The sequence below is a fragment of the Zonotrichia leucophrys genome, chromosome 5 (assembly GCF_028769735.1).
Source record: "Zonotrichia leucophrys gambelii isolate GWCS_2022_RI chromosome 5, RI_Zleu_2.0, whole genome shotgun sequence".
Lineage (NCBI taxonomy): Eukaryota > Metazoa > Chordata > Aves > Passeriformes > Passerellidae > Zonotrichia > Zonotrichia leucophrys.
In genome coordinates, this window is record NC_088175.1 from 2,070,215 (window position 1) to 2,084,355 (window position 14,141).

The window sequence follows — 14,141 nt, forward strand, 5'->3', positions numbered from 1 at the left end:
GCTCTGTAATTGCTCTGGATTTGCCCCTTGTTAAGAGACATAAATGCAAGAAGTGTGTACATCTATAGGAGTACTGTGATCTCAGGTAAATTTTAGAGTCAGGCTTGTTTGGTGTTTTCCTCTAGTGTTGAAGCTGGGTCCAAGACATGTGAAAATTCTCACGGGGTTTAAACCCAGCACATTTCTGACACAAATACTCAAGTTTTTTTCCCTTCAAAATGAGACAAACTGGATTCTCTGTAAGAGGTTCTTTTTTTGTTGGATGAGCCAATGACCCTTCCCAGCAGCTCTTTTGCAAAATGGGACCTAGCACCTTGTATGTGTAGACTGTCAATATTCCCCAGCTGCAGGCAGTGGTACCTCTGCCTTTTTAGAGACAATTTTAACAGTGTTAAGGAAAATGTGTAACTTATAATAAAGGGAAAGGAGAGTTGGGGGAGCAAAGCAGAAAAAGAGCCTGTTTTCTGTGAACAAGCAGTTTAAAAGCTCCACATTCCTCACAAATCTGAGGAAGTGCCTATGACATCATTCATTAGAGAAGGCAACTGATTTAATCTTTGTGTGTTTAGAAAAATAACCTGAAACTGGAGCAAATGCAGGTGGAAACAACTTGTCCAAAGCAATTATAACAGGAATAAAGGAAACCCTAAAGAAGCAGGCATGTGCTGGCCTGGATGTGAGAGCCCAGACGCTGCCCTGCAGCTGCTGGGGCCAGGCTGTCCCAGCACTTTGGGATGCAGGGATGGTACTGGTGGGTCAGTGGGGCACTGCCATGGGCTCCAGTGACTTCCAGTGGGGTTCCAGCCGGGTTCCAGTGATCTCCTGGGGATCCCGGCCAGCCCAGCCCCAGCACAGGCGGCTGCACATTCCCTGCTCTCCTCCCCCACAGGCCAGGCAGGGATTAGGCAGCAGGTTTGGAAAGCCGAGGAGCTTAGTGCCAAGGCTTGTGCGGGTGCATTTCCATGCAGGAGCTGGAGCAGTCGCTGGCAGACTGGGCCCACGACATGAAGGAGCTGCAGGCCATGAAGGCGGAGCTGGCACACCTCATCCTCACCGAGGACATGATGGTGCTCAAGGAGCAAGTGGAGCATTTGCACAGGCAGTGGGAAGAGCTCTGCCTTCGGGTGAGTGTTCACCTCCCCCGGGCTGATATCCATGGGGCAGGGCTGGGGTTTTTCCTGGGGCAAGGCTGGGGTTTCTCCTGGGGCAGGACTGGGGTTTCCCCTGGGCAGAACTGGGATTTTCCTGGGGCAGGACTGGGGTTTCTCCTGGGGCAGGACTGGGGTTTCTCCTGGGGCAGGACTGGGGTTTCCCCTGGGCTCAGCCCCTCGGGCACTTCTGGCTGGAATGGGGCTGCTCTCCCACAGCTGGCCAGGGATGGAGTTCACCCTTTGTGTCCTGGACAACAGAATCCTGCCCAGGGTTTTGCTGCAAACCCTTTGTAAGAAGCGGCTGTGTAACCCTGTGTAAGACTCTGCCTGCACAGAGCCAGATGCAGCTGTTTGCTGGAATAGGTGCCTTTGTTCCTGGCTGCCAAAGGCAGGGACGGATAAGCACAGGAATTGCCTGAGGGCATGGAGCAAGGAAAGGAAGAGGGAAGTTGAAACAAAATGCCAGCAGAAAGGAAACTTAAATGTGTTTAAATACTAACTCATAGGGCTTGAACACATTGAGAACTGACCTGTCTTCTTTGTAGCAGGAAAATGCTGTGAAACATTTGCATTCTTTGTGGCTTGTTGCTGTGTTGCACTTAATTTAGTGTTGTGTGTAAAATTGCTGGGGAACACTTACAGCAAAGTCACATGGACTCAATTCATTAGGTTATTCTTCAGTTTGAATGTGTGTTTGCCCTGTTAACAGGATTGGAAGAAGTAAAATACTTCAGGGTCTTAAGTTGTTTGGGGGACTCTACACACCAGCAAGCCAAACTCTTGCATGCCTTTACTTGACAAGTAAATAGCTTTTATTTTAGAGTTTGTGAAGAAGTATTGAAGCCAGTTAGTATTTTGATTCTAACCTTTCCATAGGCAAAGGTCAAGCAGTCTTGGTGGGGATGTTGCCAGAGTAATGAACAGCTGTGCTTATTTCACAAACTGTGTTGTGATGAAATAGTTATTTGGTTTGATTGGAATAATTAAATTTTTTTTGCGTTGCAATGAGAAAGAAGAATTTAATTTCTTAAACTGGCTGTTATACAACCAGTGTTTTCTCTGTTATTTTTTCTGAACTCTGAAAATAATTCCAGAGACATCCTCTCCCCTTCTGAGAAATACAAGCCATTATTTTTTAAATTAAAATGCCTGAACCATTTTCCTAATGGAAATCTGTAGTTAAGCCTATAAATATTGTTTTTCATTCTTTTTGTGAGCTACTGAAGCCTGCTGTCCCCACTGTGTTGAATAGCCCTGAAAATTAAAAATTTTTATATGTGCTCCACTACAGTCTATCCAAGTAGTAATTTCCTGTAGTAATTTAAGATCAGATTTTATTCAAAATTTCCATTTTAATTTCCTGAGGGAGCAACGCTGAGTTCAGTCTGTCTTGGAGGCAGGAAAGAGGTGACAGTAATGTAACTGTGTTAGGCACACAAAATCTGTAGTGGGAGGAATCTCTTGAGTGCTGTAGGGAGGGAGATTCTGAATGTTTGCACAGCCCTAATGAGCCTCAGGAGAGCCCACAGTGGTGCTCAGTGCTGGACACAGGCTTGGAGAGCAGACTTGATCAGCTCTGCTGTTGGCATGACTGCTTCATTTTGGATAACAAAGTAGGGTCAAGATGCATTGTGTGGAGCAAAGTGTGCAGAATAAATGCAGGGAGGTGAAAGAGCTGCAGCTGTCACAGCCCTGGGGCAGCCAGATGCCTGTGCTCAACTGGGCAGGGGCACACAGGCAGAGGGAGCAGATGCACTCAAGGGATTAGCATTTACAGAGCTGCCCTTGCAAGGTGCATGTAGGTCACAGATTTAACCATTCATCCCAGCCAGCATCTCTGGGGATGTTATTTTAGCCTCCCTTTGGAATGCACACGATGCTCACACAGTGGGTGCAAAATGGGGGTGGTACCAGGGCAGCTGGGCAGAGGAGAAAGGGCTCAAAGCAATGGCTTGAAGGGTTCATGTTCCTAGAAGCTTGTCTGGGATTTTTTGAGTTGTTCCTGTTTTTTACTCTCAGCCTGTATTGCTTGGCCAGCTAAAAGGTGCTTCTTGCTCTTAAAATCCTGCCTTGCCCCGTTCTGAGCAGGCAAACCTGGAGTCAGAATCACATCAGCATTTAGAGCTTGTTTTGCTGCAAACTGTTTTTCTTCCACCGACCAAGTAAACTCACCTCCACACATGGGAGATGCTGCAAGTGCTCAGGAAGGATGAAGGGTTCACCCTCCAAACCTCTGAGGCTCAGGGTACATGGGAGCATCCCCGAGCAGAGACACTCTTACAAAGTTTTTGAGGTCCCTGGCACCTCCAGGCTCTTTCCTATGGAGAACTTGGGAGATTGTTTCCCTGTGTCCCAAGACAGTCCTTTCATCCTCATGTTTTTGCTCAGATTGTCATGAAGGATTCAGAAATCCCTTTCAGCTCTCCATCCTCTCCTGGAAAACAAGTCAGAATTTAGGGGACAAAAGCAATGTGGTAGGAAATGGCTTGGTGCCTTCTGTTTTGATCCTGGTGTTACATGGAGGTGGCCTTGCTTCCACGCTACACATTTAAACTTCACTCTGGGGTACAAAAGAGTGTTAGATATTAGTCTAGAAGAATCAATAATGGAATTTTGAGGAGTCATAAGCTGTATAAAGTGCATGTGGGATGTGAAGAGGGAGTGTTTCCTGCCATGGGGAGACATTTAGTGTGGCCATTTACAGCCAAGACAAGCAAAATGTTATGCACAATCTTTATAGACAGAATTTATTGGTGAGAATGAGGAGTTACTTGTTTCTCTTGCTTCAGGAGAGTTTGAACCATTTTTCACTTCCTTTGTCCCATATATCCTGGTACAGGAATCCATCAAGGTTAATAAATAAATACATATTTAAGAGCCTTAGGCTAGAGACAGATGCTATTAGCTAGTTAGAAGTGTGACCCTGCTTATTTCTGAGATATTGGAGCAATGATAATAACTCTGCTTTTTCAGGCAGTCTTAGACCTTAATTGCTCTGTCTAGACAATTTGTTTATCCATCCTGGAAAATGTATTTTTGATGGGGGAAAAAAAATCCATAGTTTTCAATGAAAATGATAGATTCTTGATGCTCATTTTTTGGAAGTTCTCCAATTACTGCTGGGCAAATGGAAAGAAAACAGGGAGGCTTTTATAGCAATAAAATAATTGCAGTCAGTAGTTGCAAAGTTTTTCTTAGAGTGGCAGAAAAATAGGAACTTACCCAGGTGTTATTTCTCTTGTGTTATATACAGGGCCATACTAAACAGTATGTAGTAATTATGTATTTTATATTCCTTCTGTGTTTGACATTTTCAGGTTTTCACTGAGTAACATTTAAATTATTATATAAGCACATTATTTATAAAGCTGTCATTCAGTTTCTTTCTTCTGAGGGAGAGAATCTGGTATTTGCAAGTCAACTTTTTGCCCTGCAATCCAAAATAAGATGTAATAACAATCTGCTTGATGGCTTTGGAAAGGAAAGTAGGATACTTGATAACTGCTCCTGCAAAATGGAATAAGATCAAATGCAGACTAGAAATTAGAAGGCTCATAATTGCTGGTTTCCTTCCAGAAAAAGCTGTTGCTTGAATTTCTTGTGTGTGCTTTTCCACAGGTGTCCCTGAGGAAGCAGGAGATCGAGGACAGGCTCAATGCCTGGATTGTGTTCAATGAGAAGAATAAGGAGCTGTGCTCCTGGCTGGTCCAGATGGAAAGCAAAGTGTTGCAGACTGCAGATGTTAGCATTGAAGACATGATAGACAAACTGCAGAAGGTAAGCAGCAATGCCACTCTTCTTCAATTGCAGTCAGATAACTCATTACAGAGGCACCATTCCTCATGCATTTATTGCTCTTGGAAGTGATACATGATGTAAAACCAACACACAGGGTTTTGTGAGATGAGCTTTTCTATCATTAGCTCTTCTTGATACTCAGATTTGGAGCTTAAAGCAGAGCAGAAATGCCACTGGACTGCATTTATTCAGTGTGAGCTGTGGTGGTGGGGTCTGGGCTCTTGGGGTTTTGGGGCACACAATGCACACCCAGCACTGCTCAGAGTGGTGTCCTGGGAGCAGCTCACTGCTCTCAGCACCTCCATCATCCACACAACTGGTGAGCAGAGGGCAAGGAAAAGGTTGAAGGATGGGGTAGGTCTTATGCCAGGCAAACAAGAACCACAGCCAAAATTAAAACCTAATTCTGTCCCTGCCCCATTGGTGCTTTCTAATACTTCTCTATTAGCTTGATTTTAAAGAAGACCATAATTATTCTGCTGTTCTTCCCCATGGCTAAAATGTCTCAGTATCTAATCCCACATCTCCTCTGGGTAAGAATGCCAGCAAAATAAAGCCACTCTAAACTCGAATTTGGGTTCTTTTGAGGTAGCTTCATTGAAAAATGATGTTAAATCAGGAAAGCAGCACATAAAATTAGAACATTCGATTGCTATTTTTAGGAATACTTACTCCTGGCACTTGCAAGTCTTTAAGCTGCTTATTTTTTCATAGATTGTGAGAGAGCTTCTTCACTGAGGTTTTCTTTTTGTTTTTAGTGAGAACTTTACGTGCTAATGTAAAACCTCAGCCAAACCTGACTTCACATCACACACGTGGGAAAAGAAACACATATTTTTGTTTTGGTATCATTGTTTTGTTTTGCCCTGTAATTAAAGCAATGTTTGTGTATGTTTATCAGGACTGCATGGAAGAAATAAACCTGTTCAGTGAAAATAAGCTTCACTTGAAACAAATGGGTGATCAGCTAATCAAGGCTAGCAACAAGAGCAGAGTTGCAGAAATAGATGATAAACTGAACAAAATCAATGATCGCTGGCAGCACCTCTTTGATGTCATTGGAGCACGGTAAGAAAATTATTTTTAATGTTTTATGTGAGATAAAAGTCAGAGGTTTGTGTCCTTGACCATCAGAAACAGTGTGACATGACTTTCCAGTTAAGTTGGAATTTATTATTGGGAGTCAGGCTGAAGGGAATGCTTTTCTTTTATAACTTATTGCTGTATTATGACACCAAGTGTCTTAATTTATCCAATAGTAGAGGGCAGGGTGTAAGAATTCATATGAAATAAAATTTTAATGATGGGAGCTTTGTAAAAGGAAGAGTCAAAGTGATCTCTCCATTCCATGTGTTGAATTGCAACCTAATTTTAAGGCAGCATGGTAGTTCATTTGGGCTTTTTAGGAGAGCCTCCCATTTTAACACAAGCCTCTCTTTCACTCTGTCTGAATGCACAGAATTTAGGAGTAGACTCTATTCTGTCTCTGCAGACAGATTTATATGATAATGTTCCTTTTTTACATTCACAAGTGTTTGAAATTTCATTTAATACCAGTGCTATTTCTTTACTCAGTCTCCCTCTTAAAAACAACTGAAAGACCATAAGAGTTTCTTTGAAATTCAGGATTTTCTGTATGATGGTGAAGTGAAAAATACTGTCAGTTGAAATGAAAACCAAAACCTGCCCAGTCTAGGCAACAACCTCTTCTTAATGGATTAAGCATCTTTATTATGCTTGACAGAGTTAAGAACATCGTGATCATTTCAGTATTAGCCTTACTGAGACTATCCCATTTCATTATTATCTCTGAGTTTCTGCCACAGCTTGGGAGGAGGATGCTGGGCTGGTCTTGCCTCCTGCTGAGTTTGTTGGTAATCCAGAAATAATAAGGCCAACACCAAATTGGTATTGGTCTCAACTTCTCTCCCAAGGTTTTGTTCTGCCTGTGATCCCCACTCTGGGCTCTCAGCAGCTCTGTTGCTCAGTTAAATTTGGGACAGATAATGCAGGTGCTTGTGCTGTGACAATGTAGTGCTAACTGTGCTGGGCCTTAATCAGGAATGAGATCTGAATTAATGGTGACACAGGAGCTGTGAATGATTAAGCAGAAGCTGCCTTCTCAAGATCTGACACTGCAGATAGACTTGCAATGGTTGTCTCAAGATGTCTGGTTTTGATCTGGTGTAGGAAAGCAAGCTTCACTTCAGTAATTGCACTTTTTCTGTTCTCATCTGATAGTAATTGTCACATTTAAAGCTTTTTTATGATCATTTTTTGTTCTGCTGTATGTTGGTTTTGAATTGTAGCAAGTTTAAAATGCACTGTTTTAAAAGTGAGGTATGCATGGCACATTTCTGATAATCTTTAGGAAAACATGCTAAAGAACTGATGGGGCATTTAGAGAGAGATCTGGCAACTGTATTCCAGTACTCTGTAAAAAGGACTTGTCTACTTGGTGTCTTTTAAATATTTAGCTTCAGGCAAGTGTGCAGTGGTGCTTTGAGGTACATTGTTGTGGATTTGTCTAGAGCATCAACAAGGCTCCCAGTATTTGGTTTCTAAGTGGATATTGCAGCTGCTGGGGAATTGGTGTGATGCTGTATGAGTGTTCCTGTGTAATTAATTCCAAAATATCTGTAATGTGCCAGCTTCTACTTCTGATTTCCATCAATTTGATGCTCAGGACCAGGGTAATGAACTGGAAGGACCTGGCAAAATGTGATTTTAAGCAGCTCCCTTGGTGGCCCGAGATTATCAGGCAGCCCTGTGGGCTCTGCTGGTCCCCTCTGAGTTAATACTAAGAGAGGTTCAGCATATGGCAGTGTTTTGTAGCAGCTCTCCTCCCTCACCTAATCCACCTTGCTGGGGCAGGCTCTCAGCTGCTCAGTCATGAGTAACCACCAGGCCAGACACTCACAACAGACTCTGAGTACACTCCTAAGAGTTTGTTTTGCCCTGCTATAATCTTCCAGCTTTCTGCTTTGAGTTTGCTGCTATGGTGCTGGCTTGCCACTGAGATTTGATGTCTGAAGGAATTAAATTAGACATCAGTTGACTGAAATGTCCACCTCACTGAGGTGTGCTTTGGGGCAAAATGAGGTTCCTCCCGTGCTTTTCAGCAGCCTCTCTCAAGCTCAGGTGATGGTGGGGAGGCAGCAGCTCAGCCCATCACCAGTGTGACACAAATTGGGCATCTTTGAGGGAGATCAGAGAGGAGCAAGAGCCTTGGGCTGGAGGTGAGGTGACCTGTGAGTGTGGGTTGTGATGCCCTGTGCTCACAGACTGTCCCCTTCCTTCTCAATTTGCTTTTGCAGAAACTGTTAAAAAAATTTTTGTATTGATAATGGATAAGGATAGTGGCAGAATTTTGTTGTCCTTGCTGGATTAAGCCATCATAGTCCAGAGATCCTCTCACAGAGTGTGGAGGCTGGAGGGAATGGCACAATGGCTGCAGATGAGACTGGGGCACTGCACAAGTGCTGCCTCATCTGCAGACCTGTGCAAAGCCCTTTTATTAGACACTGCTTCATTGCCTGGGGAAAATAAGAGGAAAGGAGGAGATGCCTCTGGGAAGGAGTGCCACAGGGCTTGGAGGGTTTGAGGATAGGGGAATGCTCCTGGAGAGAAGTGACAAATTTTGACTGGGATGCAGAGAAAACCTTGTCTTTCTCCTGAAAAAAAAGTTGCTTGTAGGAACTTATTTTCACAGCACATCCATGAAATGAGGAGGTGGTTTCACTCCTGTCTTTTCAGATTAGTAGCTGTGGCAAGTAAAATTGAAGTGAAAATTTTCTGAGGTTTCAGGTGCCAAATCTGTGACCACTTGAAGCTCTTTTTTTGACAACTTCAACAATTTCTGTTAAACACACAATGAGCTGCTACCTTTATTTGTACTTGCACTTAGCTCCCAGTGGCCCACCCACCATCACAGGGACAAGGACCAAATTTCAGTATGTCTTCATGGTAGGCCAAGATTTGGGAAGGAGGTGAACTACAGAGCCAGGCACTCAGTAGGAGGAAAAAATGTATATTGAATAGCTGTGTTCAAGGCCAATTCTTTGGTTTTGGGTGTGGAATCTGTTTTGTAGATGGGCACTTTTTGATCCTGTGGTTCATAAGTGAAAAATAACCTGTATCCGCAAAGGAATCTAATTGAGATTTATTGCCAGCTTCAGTTCTGTGGTTGCTGATGTCCCCATGGCTGTCCCTGCAACCTGTGTAGGATTTTATCTTCTCTGCAGTGCAGTGCATGGCTGTGTGATACCAACATGAAACCAAACCAGCCTGGAAGCCAATCAATGCAGAGAATTCCTCCTGATAGCTTATTTCACCTTTTTAAACCAATAAATGTCCTGGGACAGATGGGCAAATTAGGTGAGCTCCCCATTTAGTCCTTGAAGTGATTCTCTTAGTTCATGGTGACAAGCTCAGATTTGCCATATGGCTGCACTTGTAGGACTTAACACTTTCATTATCTGCCTGTGCTCAGCCTGTGTGGTGACAAAAGCTTTGCCTCGTGTGTTGCACCAAGCCACCGTCTGGCTGCAACTTGGAAGAATCTCAAAATGTTAATTTTCATGGGATAAAGTAACCATCAAGGCATTAGCATGCCAGGAGAGGAGAACAAATGAATTCTGTTCAGCTCGGAAGATACTCTTACCACAGGGGGTTTGTGCTGGCTCTTTGTTGAGCGATGAGGAATAGAAACATATTAACAGGCAGAAGGGAGCGTTGTGCTGACTGTGAAGATGGACACAGGAAATCTCTTGTTTTTGTTACTGAAGCAGTAGGAGGAGGAGTGCACAGGCTGCCTGAGGGTGGTAGACAACCAAAATCCCATGGAGTGGGATTTACATCCTCAATATGCTCTGGGACAACACTCCTGGAAAGCATCAACAGGCAAGGACTAGCAAGGAACTGTGTTGTGCACGGCATGTTCCCTTTCCTGGGCCATCCAGCCCTGATTCTGACTCCTCACTTTGCTTCCCAGCCCAGTGAAGAGGAAATGTTTTCCTTCTGCATTGCTGTTTGCTTGGTGCCTGCAGTCAGGCTGGAGGAGCACCCCGTGTCCCCTGGGGGTGTCTGCACTGCCTGGGGCTGTGCAAAGCTTTGGGTGCTGCTTGAGCCTTCATTAAAGCCAGCAGCTTCATCAGGGGCTGCCTCCAGGAGTTTTGGGTCCGCAGACCAGTTTCTGCAGTAGCTGATGCTGCATTTCTGTAGCTCTGGGCATCCTGCAGCTCTTGCCACTTGTTGCCAAGCTGTGAAAAGGGGATGCCATTTCTCAGCTGCTCTGGCTGCGGGCACACTGATGTGTTTTCTTACTTGGTGGGTCTAGTCTGTGTTTTCAGCCTTGTGGAGAAAAGCAAAGGTTTTGTGTATGTAGCAGGAATGGGTTCAAATGACTGTGACCTTTAAAGCAAGCATGAAAATTCAGGGAAGCAAGCAAGGTCAAATGTGCCTTCTTGTTCTCTTAAATGCAGCTATCCTTGGCAGCTGGGTCTTTACCCTGTGTTTGTTAGCTGCCAGCATCATTGCATTGTCCAGAAATCTTAAACTGCTACACTCAAGTCAGCCCTTACTTTCCTTAATAGAACTTGGAAGACTGAAGGTGTTTTCAGCTCATTTCCTGCATACCCTGGGGGGACTGAAATTCCCAAACAGACTGAAACTTCTCAAGTTGCAAAAAAAAAAAAAAAAAAAGGGGAGGAATTGAAACTCTCCAGTGACATCACCTTGTGCTGTGCTGGGAGTCCAGGGAGGCTTTATGGGGAGTGCAGTGAGCTGCCAATTCCCTCTCCTCCCTTGCACCCTCACTGTGCCTGGGTTGCCCCAAAATTTGCTCCAGCACCAGCAGGCCCCAGATTATGGGTTTGGGGAGCAAGTGAGTTCACAGCACACCCTTCAGCTGGTCTCTATTTATTTTCCACCACACTGGTTACCCTTTGGCAGGGCAGACAATCAGGCACCATGTGTGGTGTGCTGCCCTACCCTGTGGCAGCCCACAATCAGTGTGGGTGCACTCTGGGCTCAAAGGTCTTTTTGAATTGCTGCAGATCAATATTACATGGCAAGGGAAGCAAAATATGCTGCAGGGAGGCCTCCCCAGGTAAATAAGGCAGCAATGTCCAGCAGAATTGTGCTGGTTTGTGGCAGTAGCACTGTAAAATCTCATTCTTGGTTTTGGTTTTTTTTGGTATACAAAAATATGTGGATGGTTGAAATCTCCCTCACAAAGTGCTTGCTTTCTTTCCATGTTCTCTTTGTCCTTTGAGGATTACACTTCTCTTCAGTGTAAAAGCTGTGACAGAATCCATTATTGTCTCAGGCATGATGGTTGGGCTTATTTTGGTTATGCAATGTGTGCAGGGAGAAGGGGGAGCTGGCAGAGCAAGGGGAGTCCTTGTCTTCTGCACACCATCTTCACTCCTAGTGTCTGCCTCCAAAGCTGGGGGTTATTTCTCCATTTACTCAGGTCAACCATTTCAAAGAGAGGTTTTGAACCACTCTGGACAATAAACTGTGAAGGTGACTGGGCATGGTTTACCTATGCAAATGTCCTGAGCCCTCTCACAGTGTGCTGTGTCCTCGCAGGAACTGTGTGTTCTGCCATGTGAGCCATCAGCAAGTCAGTACAGGTCTGTGGAAAATTACCTGAATACTGGAAAACCTTTGATTTCAAAATCATTCTTTGCATTTTTGGTGGGATTATCACAACTTCTTTATTTTTTTTTTCTGATCTTGGCTGGGTGGGGAGTGACTTGTAACCCAAGGTTCTCCGACTTCCGCCTTTTTTTTCCCACCCCGTGATCTCTGGCAGTCATAACACACAGAAATCATGACAGTGTGTTTTTCCACAAACGAATGATATCATAAATGAAGATTAGGGGTTATTTTGCCTTCTGGCATAACAGGCTATTTGCAGTGGAGGCCTTCTGCCTGGTCTGGAAGGTTAAAGAGAGGACAGGTTAGTGTGTGGGAGATTTAATTCGTACTTAAATACCTGGGCTATAATGGTAAAGGCGAGAAAGCAGAACGCAGGGGAAGTAAGGATACATCTTTGTGCGTGGTGCCTGTGCGTGGATGTACGTGTGCTCGTTTTTTTGGGCTCGCTTCAGACTGACTCTGCTGCAAATCATCCGGGTCTGAGGCTCCAATAATCCCCGTTTCTCCCAAGAAATGAGCACCGCATCCACCTTTCCCGGTGCCGGAGGCTCCAACCCGCAACCTTTTTGTCGCCAGCCGCGGGCGGCCGCCCGGCGTGCGCTTCCTCCCGTGCTAACAATTCTCCCGTGTCAGAATAAAGCTCTGGTGGTTTTGTTCTGAGGAGGGATGCGGCCGTTCGCCAGGTAAAATCCCAACGCAAAACGTAAGGGTAAAAATAGGGGGGAGAGAGAAAGAAAGAAAGAGAGAAACAGAGAGAGAGAGAGAGAGCGAGCTCCGGTGTCTCCCCAGCTCGGGGTCGGGGAGGAGGAGGACGGGCGAGCCTCCCCCCCACAGCCGGGATGCTAAAGCGGCGAATAAATAGGGCATCTGTGGAGGAGGGGTTTCCTCTGCCATGCCTGCCTGCTCGCACAGACGGTTTCCCCCTTGCAGCTTGGGATTTGCAGGCTGAGGAATGGTGTTCCCGTGCGAACCGTAAGTGCCGTGTGGGTGCCGGGTGCCGGTGGGGTCTGGCGGAGCCGCGGGGGGAGCGGTGCGATGCGATGGATGCGCCCGCTGCTGCGGCTCCCTGAGGCCAGCGGGCGAGTGAGTGGGAAGTGCGGCACGGCAGCAGCAGCAATTGTGCTCACGGGCCCCTGCCTTGCGATCAGCTGTGGTTGGGGCTGGCACCCGAGGCGCCGGAGAGCCTTGACAAGAACCTTTGCTCCCCCAAAGCCTCCTGCGCTTCTCCGTGCCCGCACACAGCCCGGGGCACGGGGCGGCTGGCATGGCCCGGGAATGGCCTCGCCTTCCATGGAAAGGCCTCAGATTCGCCTTCGGCATCACCTCTCCAGAGCGCGGCTTTTGTCCCTCGCACGGTTGTTCCCCCTGCGAGTCACTGAACAAAGGTTCCTGGGCTGTGCATCTCATTGCTTGGCCGCTGGTAAACAATCCTGTCAGCTGGCAGGGCCATTTCAGCCCCTCCTCCTCCTCCAAAGACATGCACGGAGTCGCTTTTTCTGGTGACATTTGCCTTTGTGAAGGAGAGTTTGGGACAGATGTTAGCTTCTTTTTTTCATTCTTTCAGACGCTAAAATTTGAATGCTGCTATTTACCTTATTTGAGCTTCCCCCCTACCTTTTCCTGCAGCACTTTGACAGCTAAAGCAATACAAAATGCATGTCCTAATGCAATTCTTTTTGTTTGTGTGAATACATTTCAATCAACCTGGAAGCTCCTCCTACTGCTAGGTAATTCCTGAGTAGTTACTACAAGTACACTGTGCAATGAATTCTGCCTGAGACAGGTTAATGCTTTTCCCTTGTAACCCAATACTGGCAACTTCATTGTGGGTATTAAGACCCAAATCCAATCTCGAGTCAAGTCAGTTAGTCCTTCTGTTCCCTTTTGCAGCCAGCTTGTAGTTATAATCTCCTACTTTTGTTCTTTTTCTGCCACTTCTATTGTGGTGTAAAGATTAAAATATTTTAAAACTGGCTTTGTTTGGCTTATTCCAGGCAACTTAATCATGTGTCTGAGTGCTAATCAGGGTGGATTTTTTAGCTTGGCCCATTGCAAAGAACAAGGCAAATCTGAATTTGTTGGGTTTTTTTTTAGATCAGTGGTGATACTTTTATTGTATTTTTTTGTATTGTTACCTTTTTTTTTTTCTTTCTGGAGGCATGTGGAATTGTGGCAGGTGAGTTCTCAGTGGGAAGTGAACAATGGGTTAGCAGGAGTTTTTCCTGTAAACAGGAAGTTTTTCCTGTTTGACCAGTCTCAATTAACTTGAGATTCACACTGCGTAGAGAAAGAATTCAATCGACAGTGGTGGCACTTTCCACCCTCAGCAAGAAGCTGGTTTTCTCTGCTTCACTTGAACTTTTAGTGCTGTTAATTCACTGTGTTGGGTGATTGATACCTGGATCGGGCAGGAAGCTTTTGCCCCCAGGCTTGGAGGCGTGCACTTTGCACTCCCACCCAGCTTCCAGAAGGGCTCTGTTTCCCCAGAAACGGTCAGCATACATCTCAAAAGAGTTCATGAAGTTT

At 45.4% G+C, this 14,141-nt stretch overlaps 1 protein-coding gene across 1 annotated transcript in view; it reads left to right on the forward strand.

The window, feature by feature from the left end:
* Positions 1 to 14,141, forward strand: part of SYNE2 (spectrin repeat containing nuclear envelope protein 2) — a 175,740-nt gene that overhangs the window by 137,903 nt on the left and 23,696 nt on the right. Inside the window, exons 99-101 of the mRNA XM_064713480.1 lie at positions 969 to 1,124; positions 4,770 to 4,928; positions 5,851 to 6,017. Of these exons, the coding sequence (XP_064569550.1) occupies positions 969 to 1,124; positions 4,770 to 4,928; positions 5,851 to 6,017 (482 nt within the window). The remainder of the gene's footprint in view (positions 1 to 968; positions 1,125 to 4,769; positions 4,929 to 5,850; positions 6,018 to 14,141) is intronic.